Source organism: Berghia stephanieae, chromosome 5 (assembly GCF_034508935.2).
Source record: "Berghia stephanieae isolate SIO BIC M18660-M18661 chromosome 5, UCSD_Bste_1.3, whole genome shotgun sequence".
Taxonomy (NCBI): domain Eukaryota; kingdom Metazoa; phylum Mollusca; class Gastropoda; order Nudibranchia; family Aeolidiidae; genus Berghia; species Berghia stephanieae.
The window spans coordinates 46598199-46613198 of NC_088364.1; the positions used below are offsets into that span (position 1 = coordinate 46598199).

The 15000-nt window shown below is 35.3% G+C and overlaps 1 protein-coding gene across 2 annotated transcripts in view; it reads right to left on the reverse strand.

Moving 5' to 3' along the window:
* The window catches only part of LOC144973038 (calpain-9-like), a 33443-nt gene that overhangs the window by 13212 nt on the left and 5231 nt on the right, over positions 1–15000 (reverse strand). For both annotated transcript variants that reach the window (XM_078915006.1, XM_078915007.1), the window contains exons 2-10: positions 9946–10015; positions 9105–9212; positions 7069–7222; positions 6035–6209; positions 4973–5062; positions 3759–3844; positions 3076–3150; positions 2436–2529; positions 1756–1986 (exon numbers count right to left, since the gene is read on the reverse strand). In XM_078915006.1, coding sequence (XP_078771132.1) covers positions 1756–1986; positions 2436–2529; positions 3076–3150; positions 3759–3844; positions 4973–5062; positions 6035–6209; positions 7069–7222; positions 9105–9212; positions 9946–10015 — 1083 coding nt within the window. The remainder of the gene's footprint in view (positions 1–1755; positions 1987–2435; positions 2530–3075; positions 3151–3758; positions 3845–4972; positions 5063–6034; positions 6210–7068; positions 7223–9104; positions 9213–9945; positions 10016–15000) is intronic.

A 15000-nucleotide genomic window follows, 5' to 3' on the forward strand; every position in this document is an offset into this window, starting at 1 on the left:
CTTATGGCGCTGTAGGGAAATACCTGTGGTATGCACGACTCAGGACATCCAACCTTATCTTGATTTATTTCTTTTGTCACTCTAAAACGTGAGGGTGTAGCATTTCCGTCGTGTCTTAGAGTCTGATCTTCGACATCCCCAATTTAATCCCTGACGTTATCGGAGCTGCGAATGGCCATTGTCTCCATAGACCATGGTTGACTTCGTGACGATCCATCCATCGTACGCGCTTTGTATTCATTTAGGGGTAAACATGTTTAGGGGAGAAGAACATTAAATTACAACACCCACCCCCATTTCGCCTCTAGTTTTTCCATGATTCATGCGAATAGGGATGGTAAAGATAGTGACTTTTAATTTCATCTTCAGTTCTGCTATAAGTCCGTGGTGGAGAAGGACGTTTTGTATTTTCTGTTGTGAAAGTCCATAGTAACGTTCTATCACGGCTTCTAACTCCTGTCTCTGTTGTGGACAGTATTACCAAACAGAAATTAATGTTGTTTGATTTCTTTTTGAGTAGTGCTCTGTTGGTGAGATTTCAGTGTTATTTGTAATCTATTGAAATATTGTGTTCTGTTGTGATTATCGGCATTTCTGATTTATTTGATTGTTTATCATAATAGTGATACCCGAGTTTCCAGTGCTATTTTGCGATGTGTTACTTATCCGGTTTTATACTGAGTTTTATATCGGTGTTGATATTTTAAAGAATTGATTATCATTGTTTTCATTTTCTTTCCCAAATCTAGAGATCTGGCCTTTCTTTAACTTTTTTGTGACTTTACCTGACCATCAAGTCACCTTTATGTGACTCATTGTAACATCGATGAACATTGACTATAACGTATAACCTTTAATAACAAGAACTGAAACCTATTACTTAATGAACAAAAACAAGAACTGAAACCTGTTACAAAATAGACATAATTACATACTGTGACCTATACAGGATTTGAAAAACAATCCATTGTTTGATAACAGACATTGTCTGAAACCTAATACATTGGTACTGTGTGTCATTCATCTGGACATTTAGCTCATCAATAACCCACACTTGGAATAACACACAGGCAACTACAGCACGTAGAATATCATCTTCACACAGACGGAGATAAGTTGGGGACCCTGAGGTCATACAAACTAACTAATCATGTTTTTCTATCATTATTCATATATCATTTAGCTTTATATTCACATCATTCAATTCTATCACCAACTCATCATATCTGTCAATCATTAGTTTCATCAATATTATTTTGACATTTATCCTTTTATCACTGACTATATTATCAATATCATAATTCTACTTAGAAGCGTCATCTTGATAACATTCATTACATCAACATCATCATCATTATCATCATCCACCATACCATCTTGATTCATCTGCTATATTCAATCATATACATTTCATTTATATCCAGCTCATTACATTAATTAATAAACACTTCATATCATATACACTTAAATCTCGGACTTGTTGTGTTCATAATTTGTGAATCTTTGGCAGTCAGCCTCACCCCCCTTTTTGTTATTTTTTTTTTTTTTATATAAGTGTCGCCGTCTGGGTCCGAACCGTGCACACTCGTGCCCTGACCGTGTGACACATGCCAACGTTTACCTAATAATGTCGCGTAGATGCATGCTTTTCTTTGTTTTTAGGCGTTTATAAAAGTTTACATGGCATTTATAAGTCAGATAACAACATATTTCAAGCTAGGTGAACTTTATATTAAAAGTCCTAGACTTTCTTACTTTGAATACAACGAATCCAATGCTAACATCGCCGAGAGTGCGAATTGGTGGTGTATTTACTTCCAGAAGTTGGATGATACAGGTTGTAGGTTTCGTCTCTTGAGACAGTTTGAGCTTGAATTGTGGATTCTTCCAGAAAAGTTTGGACGTAAAACTCTTCAATGGACCTCCTGCCGAAGCGCCCCTGATCCATGAACCATAGTGCTCGGATCTTTTCCACTGCGTCCTTTTCTGTATAAAAACATTTTTACTAGACTTTTATTAACTATCTATGTGTACTTTTTAAAATTCAAATAATTTTTTTTTTAATGAAATGACATGATTAACTTGATGCTTATGTTGAATCCTTATTAATCTTGTTTGAATCTATGATAGACCACGAATGTAATCATTTCTCAGACTTTGTGTTAGTTTCAGTTTTTAAATGAACGAATGGGTGAATGCATGAATCAATCAATTTATTTGTTTATATATCTATTCATTTTCATATTTGTTTATTCTGATTTTAAAGCATTGATTTAAATTTATCATGCTTTGTCCCAACATTTATATAAGACCTGACCACTATTGAGGTGACAGTGACAGATACATTTAATCCATTTCTCCTCTTTTACCACCACTTTTTTCATATAAAGAAGTATATTTCACAATTTATTCGCACGATTTGTACAACTACAAACCAGATTATCAGCAATTTCCTCCGAGTAAGCATCCGGTGTCAAATGCGCCATGACAACGAATGTAAAATGCTTTCGAAAATCATCCACACTCATCCTATTGAGAAACAAAGAAAAACAGTTACCGTTGTTTTTGTTCCTGTTTTCGTTAGCTGGCTTACATGATAATACGTGTTGATAACAACAAATGATTGGAAACCAATCTCATATGTGACCCACTGCCCAAAAACGGTATTATTTCAGGGTGTTGTGGATATTGAAAAATGAATTTGTCGAAGATATAAAATTTGAGCTGAGTTTATTACTTTTAATGGGAAGGAAGTACATAACGTAATTAAGTGCAAAATCCTCAAATCTCACTCTCACATTTTAATTGCTGGACTCTGGAAAGACACGTAATTAAAAATGTGCCCAGAAAACTCGTCCTTCAAATATCGATCGATTTAAATGACCCTCAACTTGGCAATAACTCACAGACCTGGGACCTCGTGTCTTTCCAGAGTACGACAGTTAACTGGTTTCCTCTGATTATCTAAATTCAATTTTGGGGGGGGGGGGGGGGGGGGGTGAGACAGCTTTATCGAATCACAATACCACATTGAGGCGTTGATGATAATGATGGTATATAACAATTCCCACTCACCAGAATTCTCCATCATTCCAATATTTGGTGGTGGCCTCACGATCTTTCACACTTAATTTTCTCCACTCTCTAGATCTGTTGACACCATAGTGGTAAGGAAGGAAATAATAAGGTCATAAGGAATATTTAAAATGATATAGTTATGTTTAGACCCTCTGATCTTGCCGTTGTTTTATAGTAAGGAGATCAATTATAATGATAAATTAAAGGTATATCTCTTAGACTTTAATTAGTACGTCCTTCGCGTCAAGATGGGAAAAAAGGGTAGTTATGGTTTAAAAATAATGAGATCAACATGAGGTTATGTATGTGACCTCTTAAATATCAAACTTTGGGAGCTTATTGGCTACATGTCGCTTTTCCTTTTTAAATTGTTGTATTCTTCCACCTGGAGATTTGAGATGAATCATAAAGTTGATGAGACTGTAATTGAATGATTTAAGTAACTGCTGCAAGTTGGAGATGCGATACGACCAGACGATACTCCCACTGCGAAAATACTTGAGCATGTTATCGATCTCCACCTGTACATCTATGTCTTTCTCTTGGTGAAAGCGGTTATGTCCATGATTATTGTTTTCTTTCATGGCATCGCGATCAGATGGATAATTGGTGAAAGTATTTCATTCTCGTCATTCAATAATTAAGATAAGGACTAATTTGTGACATTGTTATATTCTTACCCGTCACTCCAGGCACCGTTCCAGTCTCCCTTCCCCCATGGGTTTCTGACGTGAAGTAAGGTCACTGTACCCTCGGTTGTCTTTATCTGAAAATAATGGAAAAAATATTAATACCAATCTAAATGCAGTACTAGCTGGATTCTAGCCCGCCAAATTCCAGCACGTTTTAAAATACCGGAGCTTGTTGACCGAATATATTGGTTACCTCTCATGAGCATCAGATCCCGGCCCGCTCGTATTCTATGACGCTTTTTGACTTCTCCCGAGAGCGTGTTGGAATACAGCGAGAACCGTAAAATGATTGACGAGATCTCGCATAATAAAATTGTTATTGATTTTGGACCGTTAGGGCGATGATTGTTTAACACTAGTTTCTCGTTTATGGACTATTAAAAGTTAAAGGTTGCATAATATAGTTTTGCGTTTGGATGGAACCGTGAACATGATCCTGAACGGCACATCATCAATAGTGTCGTTATTAATTTAGAAAATTGTTAGTTGATATCAATGTGTACCTCTGACTTCGGAAAATAGTGAGCCATTAAAAAACAAAACATCTCGCCAATTCACTAGCACAGTGCAGACATAAATTGTGCGAGCATCCTCAGAGGATTGCTCGGGATTGAGCTAGTTTGTATGATATGCAGTCACAGTTAGGAACAACTTGAAGAACAAAAAGATGCTAAAGCGAGATTTTAAAAAAATCCGATCCAGCCTCAATATCGATGAAAATTTCTGAACAATGTCCTATCTAAAGGTAACCAGGCAACCAAACTTAAACTTATACCGCGCAACATCCACTAAACGTGCTCACTGTGCTTTACACTGGGTCCCTGGCCAACAGCAACACTAAACACAATAAAGGACGACGACACATGACGCATGTTAGGCGATATTGCAGTTTTTTTCCGTCAATGACAACGCTATTAACGGTCAGAGAATACGGTGAGAGAATGTAAGTAAAGAGCCTGTTCCAAGGGCTCAACTATGCGCCTCTCAGATAGGGGCTCGAATCCTGTAATCTCCAGTCCGAAGGCAAGTGTCATACCACAAGATCACATAGCCGCACACTAGCTACTTTATGTTTAACTCTACATAAACCGGATGGGATAAATTCCGGCTCCATGGGCAATATAGTGGTTCTGGCAGATTAAACTAACTAGGCCTATATGATTACTTGACTAATGTTTAAGTGATGATATTGCATGACTAACCTCCTTGACGTCGATAATCGTGTATGCATGACCAGTGTAAAGCCCTGAATCCTGTAGAACTTCTCGTTGGTTTGGTCTCAGATTTTGTGCCTAAAATATTAAATTGATATAACATGGTAAGCATTGAGCATTTAAAGAGACCTTTTACCCCCCCCCCCCCCCCCCCCCCCCCCCCCCAGTAGAGCACTCGCTTCACACTCAAAGAGGGAACAAACGAGATCGGTTCCAATAGAAGTCCAGATTTTTTTCTAACCCACCAGTCCTCCCAGCAGTGATTGGGTAGCTGGATCTGTTAGATCTGGCTGAAAGTACTTTGCGATAACCTAGCACCTATCCAAAGGGTAGCAAGCTATTGCTGTTGTCCGTTTAATGCTATAGGATCCGATATAAACTCCGGCTCTAAACTTCGTGTCGTGTATGGTGGTAATGATGAAACTGATGACCATGATGAGGAAGCTGAAGAAGTTGTTATGGTGGTGGTGTTTGTTGGAAGTGATGATAATAATGACGACGTTGAAAATGATAGTGATGGTGATGCTGATGCTGATGATGATGATGATGATGATGATGATGATGATGATGATGATGATGATGATGATGATGATGATAATGATGATGATGATGATGATAATGATGATGATGATGATGATGATGATGATGATGATGATGATGATGATGATGATGATGATGATGATAAAGCGGTGGTATTTATAATAGCGATGAAGTTTAATTCTAGTCTTCTTTTCCTAAATAGCCTATGTTCCATTGAATCATCACTGACTGGACAATGCCAGAGGTTCCTGACGAATGTGATGATGAAATTGCAACCATTTTGGAAAGCAGCTGGTCCTGTTGTCATGGGTTAAATGACCAATTTCTACCTTTATAAATTTGCTTATACAGCAACTGTCTATCCCTGTGTCGAATGTGAAACTTTTATCCAAAGTACACATTTAATTTGATCAGTTAGCTGTCAGACTTTATTATGGATAAAGCAAAAAGTTAGCAACCGAGCCTTAAAGATGTGTGGAAAATATTTTGACCAATAAAAACAAGACTTACATTGATAACTCCGCCAATGACACTGTTCATGTGAAAGCACGTGACTAAAAGCTCTTGCAACTCCTCTGTCGTAACACTGTTGCCTAAAGGAACATAATCCCCAATCCCTCCAGTCAAATCAACCAGACACTGGTCCATGAATCCTCCGTCAACAGCATGGTAGCTGCCGTATATTCTGGTATGAAAATATACCATGGAGAAAGAGTGGCTGGTCATAAGATGAATTAGAAGTACTCAGATCCAAATTATGTACACCAATTATGACGCATACTTTTAATTTGGCTGGAATGTATGAGGAGACTAGATAGATTTTAATCTATATTGATTATTATCAATGCAACATTCCATAAAATTTTAAGGAACTCTTTGAAGAATCGTAGACACCAGCATAAAATTACCTTAGCATCTGTGCCCTTGAGATTTAAAAAACTTGCATATAACATAACATTGATGACTAAAGGCTTAAATTAGGATGAAGAATGCAAAGTGATTTGTCAATAATATCATCAATGAATAATTTAAAAATGACCGTCACTGGTCATATTGAAATCTTAAATAATACAACTCTTGGTCGATCAAAGTTGTAAAGCATCCAGAGAATAAGCATTCTTTGTTTCGAATCCAACATCATTCCACAAGAAATGTAGTACGAAATTTCTGACTAACATTAATATTACATATAACAAATCTGATGCGTTTTGTTGGATGTCTGTCCTTGGAGTGATAAAAATCTGTTTACTACCCCAGTTCTACGTAGGAATTCAACAACAACAAACAAACAAAAAACAACACTCAACCCCCCCCCCCTCCCCCCCAAAAGAAAACAAAAACAAAAACAACTAAAGAAGCAAAGAACATAGATCTAGTCCGAAATTCAAACTTAAAGTGTTGATATAGACAGTAATTAACATTCTATTACTTTTCGTAGAAAAAAATAAAAGAAAGAAAAGCACAGATAGCTTTTTATAGAGTGGCATATATTTTGGACTAAAAACATTTTATCTTGGAATAATATGTATGTCATAAGAAAATACTTGGCAAAAGCTTTCTCCATCAGTGGACACCAGAACTCATTGGGTTGTTGTCGGTTTTTGCCATAAATGAGTTGGTTGTTGACAGTGGGTAGACGATCATCTATCACAACCTCCTCCCATTTTCCATATTGCCAGAAAAAGAATCGGAAGGCACCTGCAATGTTTTCAAAAAATTTTAAACATCAATAGGCTATAAGATATTACCATGAACAAGGAAAGAAACTACCCCGTTGTCAAAAGTACGATGACTACCATTGAAGGAAAGAAGATTAAACAACAAATTATCATGCTTTAAACAGTTCAACAAGTCTAACCATTCAAACCACTTTCAAAGAAATACGTCAACAATATAATCATATTATGACTTCATCATCAAGTGGTACCGGATCTGTGACAGATATTTCCGATGTTGGCCCTCCAATCCTCTATATCCTCTGATCACCTCAGGAAGTCAATGTATGTCGCATCCATCTCTCCTGTTCGTGTCCAGAGACATGTGACATAGCTTGTCCATTGCCTACCTCTGCTTCTTTTTCCATCATTGTTCCCCAACAAGACCTCTTTCTCGGTATTCCTCTTATACGACCAAGGAACTTCAATTGCTATCTCTTATAATCCTAAGCACAGAGCGTCTTATGACTGCTTGCTCAAATACTTCCTCATTTGTCACATTTGCATGATATTCTCATGATTCTTCTAAGAAACAACACATCAGCAGCCTCCAACTTTTTTCTGTTTCTTTGTTGATATTTCAACACTAACATTGTTTGGGAGGACTTGCCATAAATTATATTTTTAATACACGTATTTTGGTATTCTGTTTACTATAATATTATGATTTTACTATTTCTCTATAACAAATAATATTCATCTTCATTCAATCTCCCCATCCGTGGAATAGTAGTAAAATAGTAAATAATGAATTTATATAGCGCCTAAACAACCACGTTAATCGTGCTCTGCGGCGCTTTACATAATAAAAATAAAAAGGTTTAAAAACAACAAAATTAAAAATCACGACACTACATGATACATAATAAGCATGTAAACAAAACAAAAAACAAAATCAAAGCAACATCTATTTTATGAAAAAATAAGCCTCGCGGAACAACTCAGTCTTCAGACATTTCCTGAAAGATGATAAATTTTCACAGGACTTTGTCCGAGGACTAAGTGCGTTCCATAGGCGTGGAGCTATGAATGAAAAGGCTTTTTCACTGAAAGTGGATTTTGAGGTGGTAACTTTTAGAAGTTGGGACTGAGATGATCTTAAATTTCGAGTGGGTTCATATTTTTTAATCAGTTCCTGCAAATATTCAGGTGCCAATCCATCCAGACATCTAAAAACATAGCACAATATTTTAAATTCTATTCTATACTTCACAGGAAGCCCGTGCAATTCCTGGAGAACTGGTGTTATATGATCTCTTTTTTTTTCGTTAATTTTATAAGTCTAGCCGCTTTATTTTGAATTTTTTGTAATTGATGAATTAATCTACTTTGACAGCCAATGAGAAGGGAATTGCAATAATCTAATCTGCTAGTAATAAACGAATTAACAAGCATCTTTGTAATATCTTCATCAATATAATGTCTGATTCTTCCAATGTTTCTAATGTGATAGTTACAACATTGGCATATTTTAACATGAATAACCAGGTATAACCAACGATAAACTGAACCAGTTAAGTGCACCAATCATTACTGTTCAACATTTCACAAAATTCTTCGAATTCTGAAACTGTGGCTATAAAGGAGGAAAAGGGGGAGGTGATGGAAGAGGAAGAGGAGGAAGAAGAGGAGGATAAGGTGGAGGAGGAGGAGGAGGAGGAGGAGGAGGAGGAAGAGGAGGGGAGGAGGAGGAGGAGGAACAAGATGTTGAGGAAGAGGAGGAGGAGAGAAAGGTTCCATAAAATTGACAGTGTTTTTACAGGATGTTTTTTTTTTTTTTTATTGTGCCACGGTGTTTTTACAAAAGTTGTATCTGGTGTAGTAGATTTGTTAGTAATTATTAGGAGTGACAGTAGAACTCATACCACAATATTCAGCTCCAAATCCTTGATCTTTAGGGAGTATTCTCTCCATCAGCTTTTTCTGTGGTGACGCAGCTATGCAAGCCACAGATGCTACAAACCAGCAATTACCTGCGAGGAAATAAGCAAATGATTTAGCAAGATTAGAAGAAGAAGAAGAAGAGATAATAAAAATAAATATGAACATATATATATATAGCGTGTTTCCGCGGATTCACCATGCTCATTGCATTTCACAATGTTTATTTGTTTCCCCACAGGCGATATGGATACATAATTCCATTTCATACAGTACCAGTCGCCTGTTAGACGTCCTTTTTATACTAACATTTACAATAGCCGTCACTGTCTATAGCCAGATACTCACTCAACTTGAGTCGAGCAGGCAATGTGTTAAGTGCCCTACCCAAGGACACAACGTCAGGACCAGAATACTCCACAACCATTGTCATCCATTCAGCCACTGACCATGCTTAACATCGCTTGACTTTTGTGACAAGACAAGATACTGTACCACTGATTCACCGAACTAAGAAGAAAACAACAACAACAACAAACAAAAAAGCAGTGAGTCGAAATCTCAGATGGCGCATGATAGTAAAGTCGACACGATGTCTTTTCTTCTTTTTACTGTCTCAAAATATGTGGCCATTCGTCTCAAGATAGTGTTATGTCGGTATTAACTTAATGCTTAAAGTTGTGTTAACAGCTTAATTTGAATTTAGATATAGCTTTACTGAGGAGAGTGATGTTGTTTCTTACGCGTGACAAAAACTTGAATTCCATAACTCTCATCAGCTTGAATTTAAATAACTTGTAAAAGAAGAAGATGGCACATGCCTACCTAACTGGCCTTGGTCCATGTCGTGGTAAGCCACTTCCTTTTGGATAAACTGTGGGGCCGAAGAAATTTCCTGTCCGAAAATAAAAAGAAGAGAGTAGCACATAATCACTTGTATATCAATACAAACGTGATGAATGAATCTCGTATTTCAGAAAAGTGAGTGGAGCAGGCACTTATATTGATAATAAAAAGAGATGAAACTTTGCGGCGATGAGGATTTGAACCCGCTATCCGACTGTTATGGCAACTCTGCCTGGCCACGAGAGGGACGCTCTACAAATCGACGACACCTACTACTACATAATGAAGAAGTTTCAAACGTAGTAAGTATCTTGTTTTACGCTGTGAACCCTCGCTTGCATATAATATATATAATATATATATATATATATATATATATATATATATATATATATATTTTATATATATATAACCGTCCAATTCAAATTTGAGTAATTCGAGGTGCAATGAAAATGAAGTAAGTGGGCCAAAATGAGGTAAAAAAGTGTCATGAAGTGAAAAATCACATATCAACTTGAGGATCTTAGTTTTTAGATCAAATCTGCATACCTATATCTTTATCTTTACTCTTAAAGTTGTTAGTATTATGGTCATAGATAGTCTGAAATTGTGGTTCACTTGACTTTTGCTCGATTAGGATAGTTGAAATTAGAAACAATGAGACTTGATGTTTTCTCATTTTAATGAATTTTTTGTTGACAAGACATAATTTTGCTTTTCTGTTATCTACCATTTTTTTTAAATGTTATTTTTTGTTTTGTTTCGTTTTGTTTTTATATTGTCCTACAAGAGATGTCTTTGCCATTCTGACATTTCATATCAGTGCTTAAAAGAAAGATATTACAAACTAAGATAAATCGAAACATTTTAAGTTGCAAGATACTTTTCAGTGCTTTAAACTCGCTCATCGTCTGCAAGATTGACCCTTCTCTGGAAGAAAGACACCCTCCCCCCCCCCCTCTCCCCCCCTCTCCCCCCCCCCCTCTTCCCCCCCTCTCCCAAAAAAAAAATAAATAAAATAAAATAAAAATTTTAAAAACCCAAGTGATAGGAGAAATCAGCACAATGATGGACGGTGCAGGGTTTCTGTGGAACATATCTGAGTGAATTGACAACTCTAGTCTTACATGATAGGTTTTTTTATGCTTTATTCTTGCCATTCAAAAAAACCTATACATATAATTATTTAAAGTGCAATGTGCTTAAATCAACAACGAATAAAGTATAGTTTATAAAAATAAAATCGCCATGCTTACGTTTACGTTCTGATATAAACTTTAACAGTTACCATCGATACGATTTTTATAGCCAAATACATAAAGGCGTCAGTTAAACAACCTGACAGCTTTTTACTTCGATAAAACCAAGCAAATTATGAATCTTACAACGTTTGCGGATACCCGTGATTTTCATGACAGTAGAGATAAGATTGTAAAACAAAGTTTGTTAATTTGGGCGTCTTATGTACATTATCCCTATCCTTGCATGGTCTAGATATTTTTTTAAAAAGGCCTTAGGAGACCTGCCTACCTGTTGGTTTTGTTTTTCTGAAAGAGCTAAAAGAGTCACTAGACCTTAATTAATAAATTAACAAACCGCTCTCTACGTGATTAGATTACGTTTCAAAGTCATTAACATTTAGTGTTGTAATCGTGTTCTAAACTTTATTTTTCAACAATTCAAAATGAATCAAATATTCATGATATTGTAAAATTTTACTGGGGTGTCGAAGTTATTAAAAGTACCGGGTTAAAATGTGACAAACCAAGTCAAATATTTGCTGACTAAATTATAAGCTTAGCTAGTTAAGATGTTGGAGTTATATATATTTGTGGATAGTTCTACGAAATTTTCATAGATTAGATGGTCTAGTAGTAAACAAGTCTGATTACGTTATCCAGTCTGTCTCTTCAGCAACATGAGTTATTGATTATCATCCAATATTATCCCCCCTCCAATACCCCCCCCCCCCCAACAACCCCTCTACATAACATCACGTTTCTCATAATATCCCTAACCCTCATGATTGCTAGCTTCCTAAATAGGATTAGGAATGAGATGAGTAGATCGGTTCAGGATATAGTCCAATATGACTGGGTGTAGGAATTGATCAAGTGAGGTTACATATTATTATCTTTGCCCTCTTGTGGTATGGGCTTCGACTTGCGGCTTGTAAGTCCATGGCTCGAGTCGCGCTCTATGTAGGCAGCGCAAAGTCGAGTCCTTCAAGAGGGCTCTTTACTCATATTTTCACGCTTTACTCAAGTGTAAATAAGGTCAGTGACAAGCCAGTAACAGCATTGTCTCTGGGGAAAGGAAACTATGAAAGCGCCTGACAAGTGTTATGTCTCGTTAAATGTTGAGTGTTGCAGTTGGAACTTATGGCAGTAAAGTGTTTCAATTTATCCTCATATCGATGGATCTTACCAATCGCTTGTTATTTATTGTTGAAGTCGCAGTTGTCAGATCGTCTCAGTAATGCCTTTTTATCTTTGATTTCAAAAATTCTATAGATTCAAGAGTGCCATTGGCGGAGAGGTTTTTTTTTTCTCCTATGATGCATGATATTATATTGCTTGATGGCAGTGGCGGTTCTAGCCTATTTACAGTGGTTGGGCAAAGAGGATTCGGTCATATATATATATATATATATATATATATATATATATATATATATATATATATTATATATATATATGATATATATTTTTTATTTTTTATTTTTTTGTTTTTTTTTTTAATAAAATTTTTTTTTGATTTTTTTTTTTCGCCTTTAAACAAAAAATATTTCAACCACCAATAATCACATTCACAATGAAATGACAATACCAGTAGATTTTAATTCTTCCAAACGTAATCAAAAATGAATCACGAAAGAGAATACAACTAAAAAATAAAGCGACGAGACATAATGCGACAACACCTTGACAATACAAGTCCATTTCCTTCACTCGAAAAATTAAAGAGATGCTTTAATCCCTCAACGGCGATATTAATATTGCTTTTATATATTTCTGGTTTTCAGTAGTACGTAGTAACCTTAAAGTTTTCATGGAGAAGCAACAACAGCGATATGACTCGAGTTTCATTCAGAGCTCAAATTGCATAATTTTTACTGCTGTCTTGGTGGTCAGAATGATTGTGCCGGTGGTGGTAGTGGTTGGAATAGTGGTAGCGGTGGTGGTGGTGGTGGAGGAGGAGGGGAAGACGAGGCGGTGAGGGGTAATTATGGTAGTGGTTTTGGTGGTGCTGTTGGTTAGAATGATAGTTGTGGAGACGATGACGGAAATTGTATGGTGATGTTGATATTGTTTTTATTTCTATTGTTGTACTTGTTGTTAATATTGTTGTTGTTGTTGTTAATGATGATGATGATGATTATGATGACAACGACGATGTCGTCGACAATGATGGTTACCATACGATATTACAAAATTTATTCAATCTTAGGCTTTCGCCAATTAATCATACAATTTGATGACCACATACATGAAAGTGGAAAATAATGGCAAATGGGACCAAACAATAAACTGATACCATTAATAACCACCAAAAAAAATACAACAATAGTAATACCACCAATACGTACAATAATAATAACAATGATAATAATAATAATAATAATAATAATAATAATAATAATAATAATAATAATAATAATAATAATAATAATAATAATAATAATAACAATAATAATAATAATAATAACAATAATAATAATAATAATAATAATAATAATATTAATAATAATAATAATAATAATAATAATAATAATAATAATAATAATAATAATAATAATAATAATAATAATAATAATAAAATAATAATAATAATTACCATCATCATTACTACTACCACCACCGCTACCACTATACCACCATCACCATCATTATTACGTTTCCAATTATTTTTTCTCGTTTTTTAAAATTTGATATCTATCAAAACAGACGAAAATTCCGGTGATTTTTTTAAAGGGTAGTTAAAATATCTACGATTTTATTAGCCCTGAAAACTACGATTTTTATTTTCCTATCTAAAGTAGGCAGGTCTGCTATGACAAGTATCAGTATCAGTTCCATAGTCAAAATAAGACAAACAAAAACAACGTTTATTTAATATTAGGCTTTCGCCAATACTTCATACAATATAATTAAGACAAAATAATGTTACCAATCTCTCCTCATGTATTCGTTTGACTATCGTCACAATAATTACCGTGTTATCTTTGCTCCTTACCCAACCAATCCCTTGCTTCCCGCCTCTTCATCGCGAACCATCTTATGTATGTATTAGCTTCAGGACGGGCAAGTACGGAATCTGCCCACCCTTCCGTATTTCCTCTATAACTTAGAATTCAACTATCTCCTTACTCAGAAGAGTATTTCTCGTATACTAATTCAATTGTTGAGAAAACCAAAATGGTGGTTGTATTTTATATATTTATTTAGTCGTGACTTTTGAATAAAAGTGTTTTGTTTTATTAGAGGGAATACAATAGAAAATTACATTGTTTTGCAAAAATATTTAGTCTGGCAATAAAAATACAGCGGTAATTACTTTAAGAATAATATAAAAAAAAGAATTAACAAATTAATTTGTTAAAAAACAAAACAAAAAACAACAACAAAAAACAACAACAACAACAACAAACAAATAAGAAAACAATTTAAATAAATGAGTTTTGAGAAACACTAAAGAAAACGAGGGGAAAAAAAAGAAATAATTTAAATGGATAAACAAATATATTAAAACAACACAAACTAATACTAAATTGATATAATATTAGTAAATTAATAAATTTAATTCAATACTGGAACCTTCCCAGCACAAGTAAGGCAATAAATAAGAAAAAGTTCGTTTGCCAAAATCTCTATTTAGTGTACACTGGTTAATAAGGTGGGCTCATTTGAATTAGCCCGACCTAGTACTAGAGAGGCCAGACAGCAAAATCACCGTCAGGCGACGTGACGATGAGATGACGATGTGGGCGGAGTGGAGTGGAGTGGTGGGGGGGGGGGGGGGGGGTGATAAAAA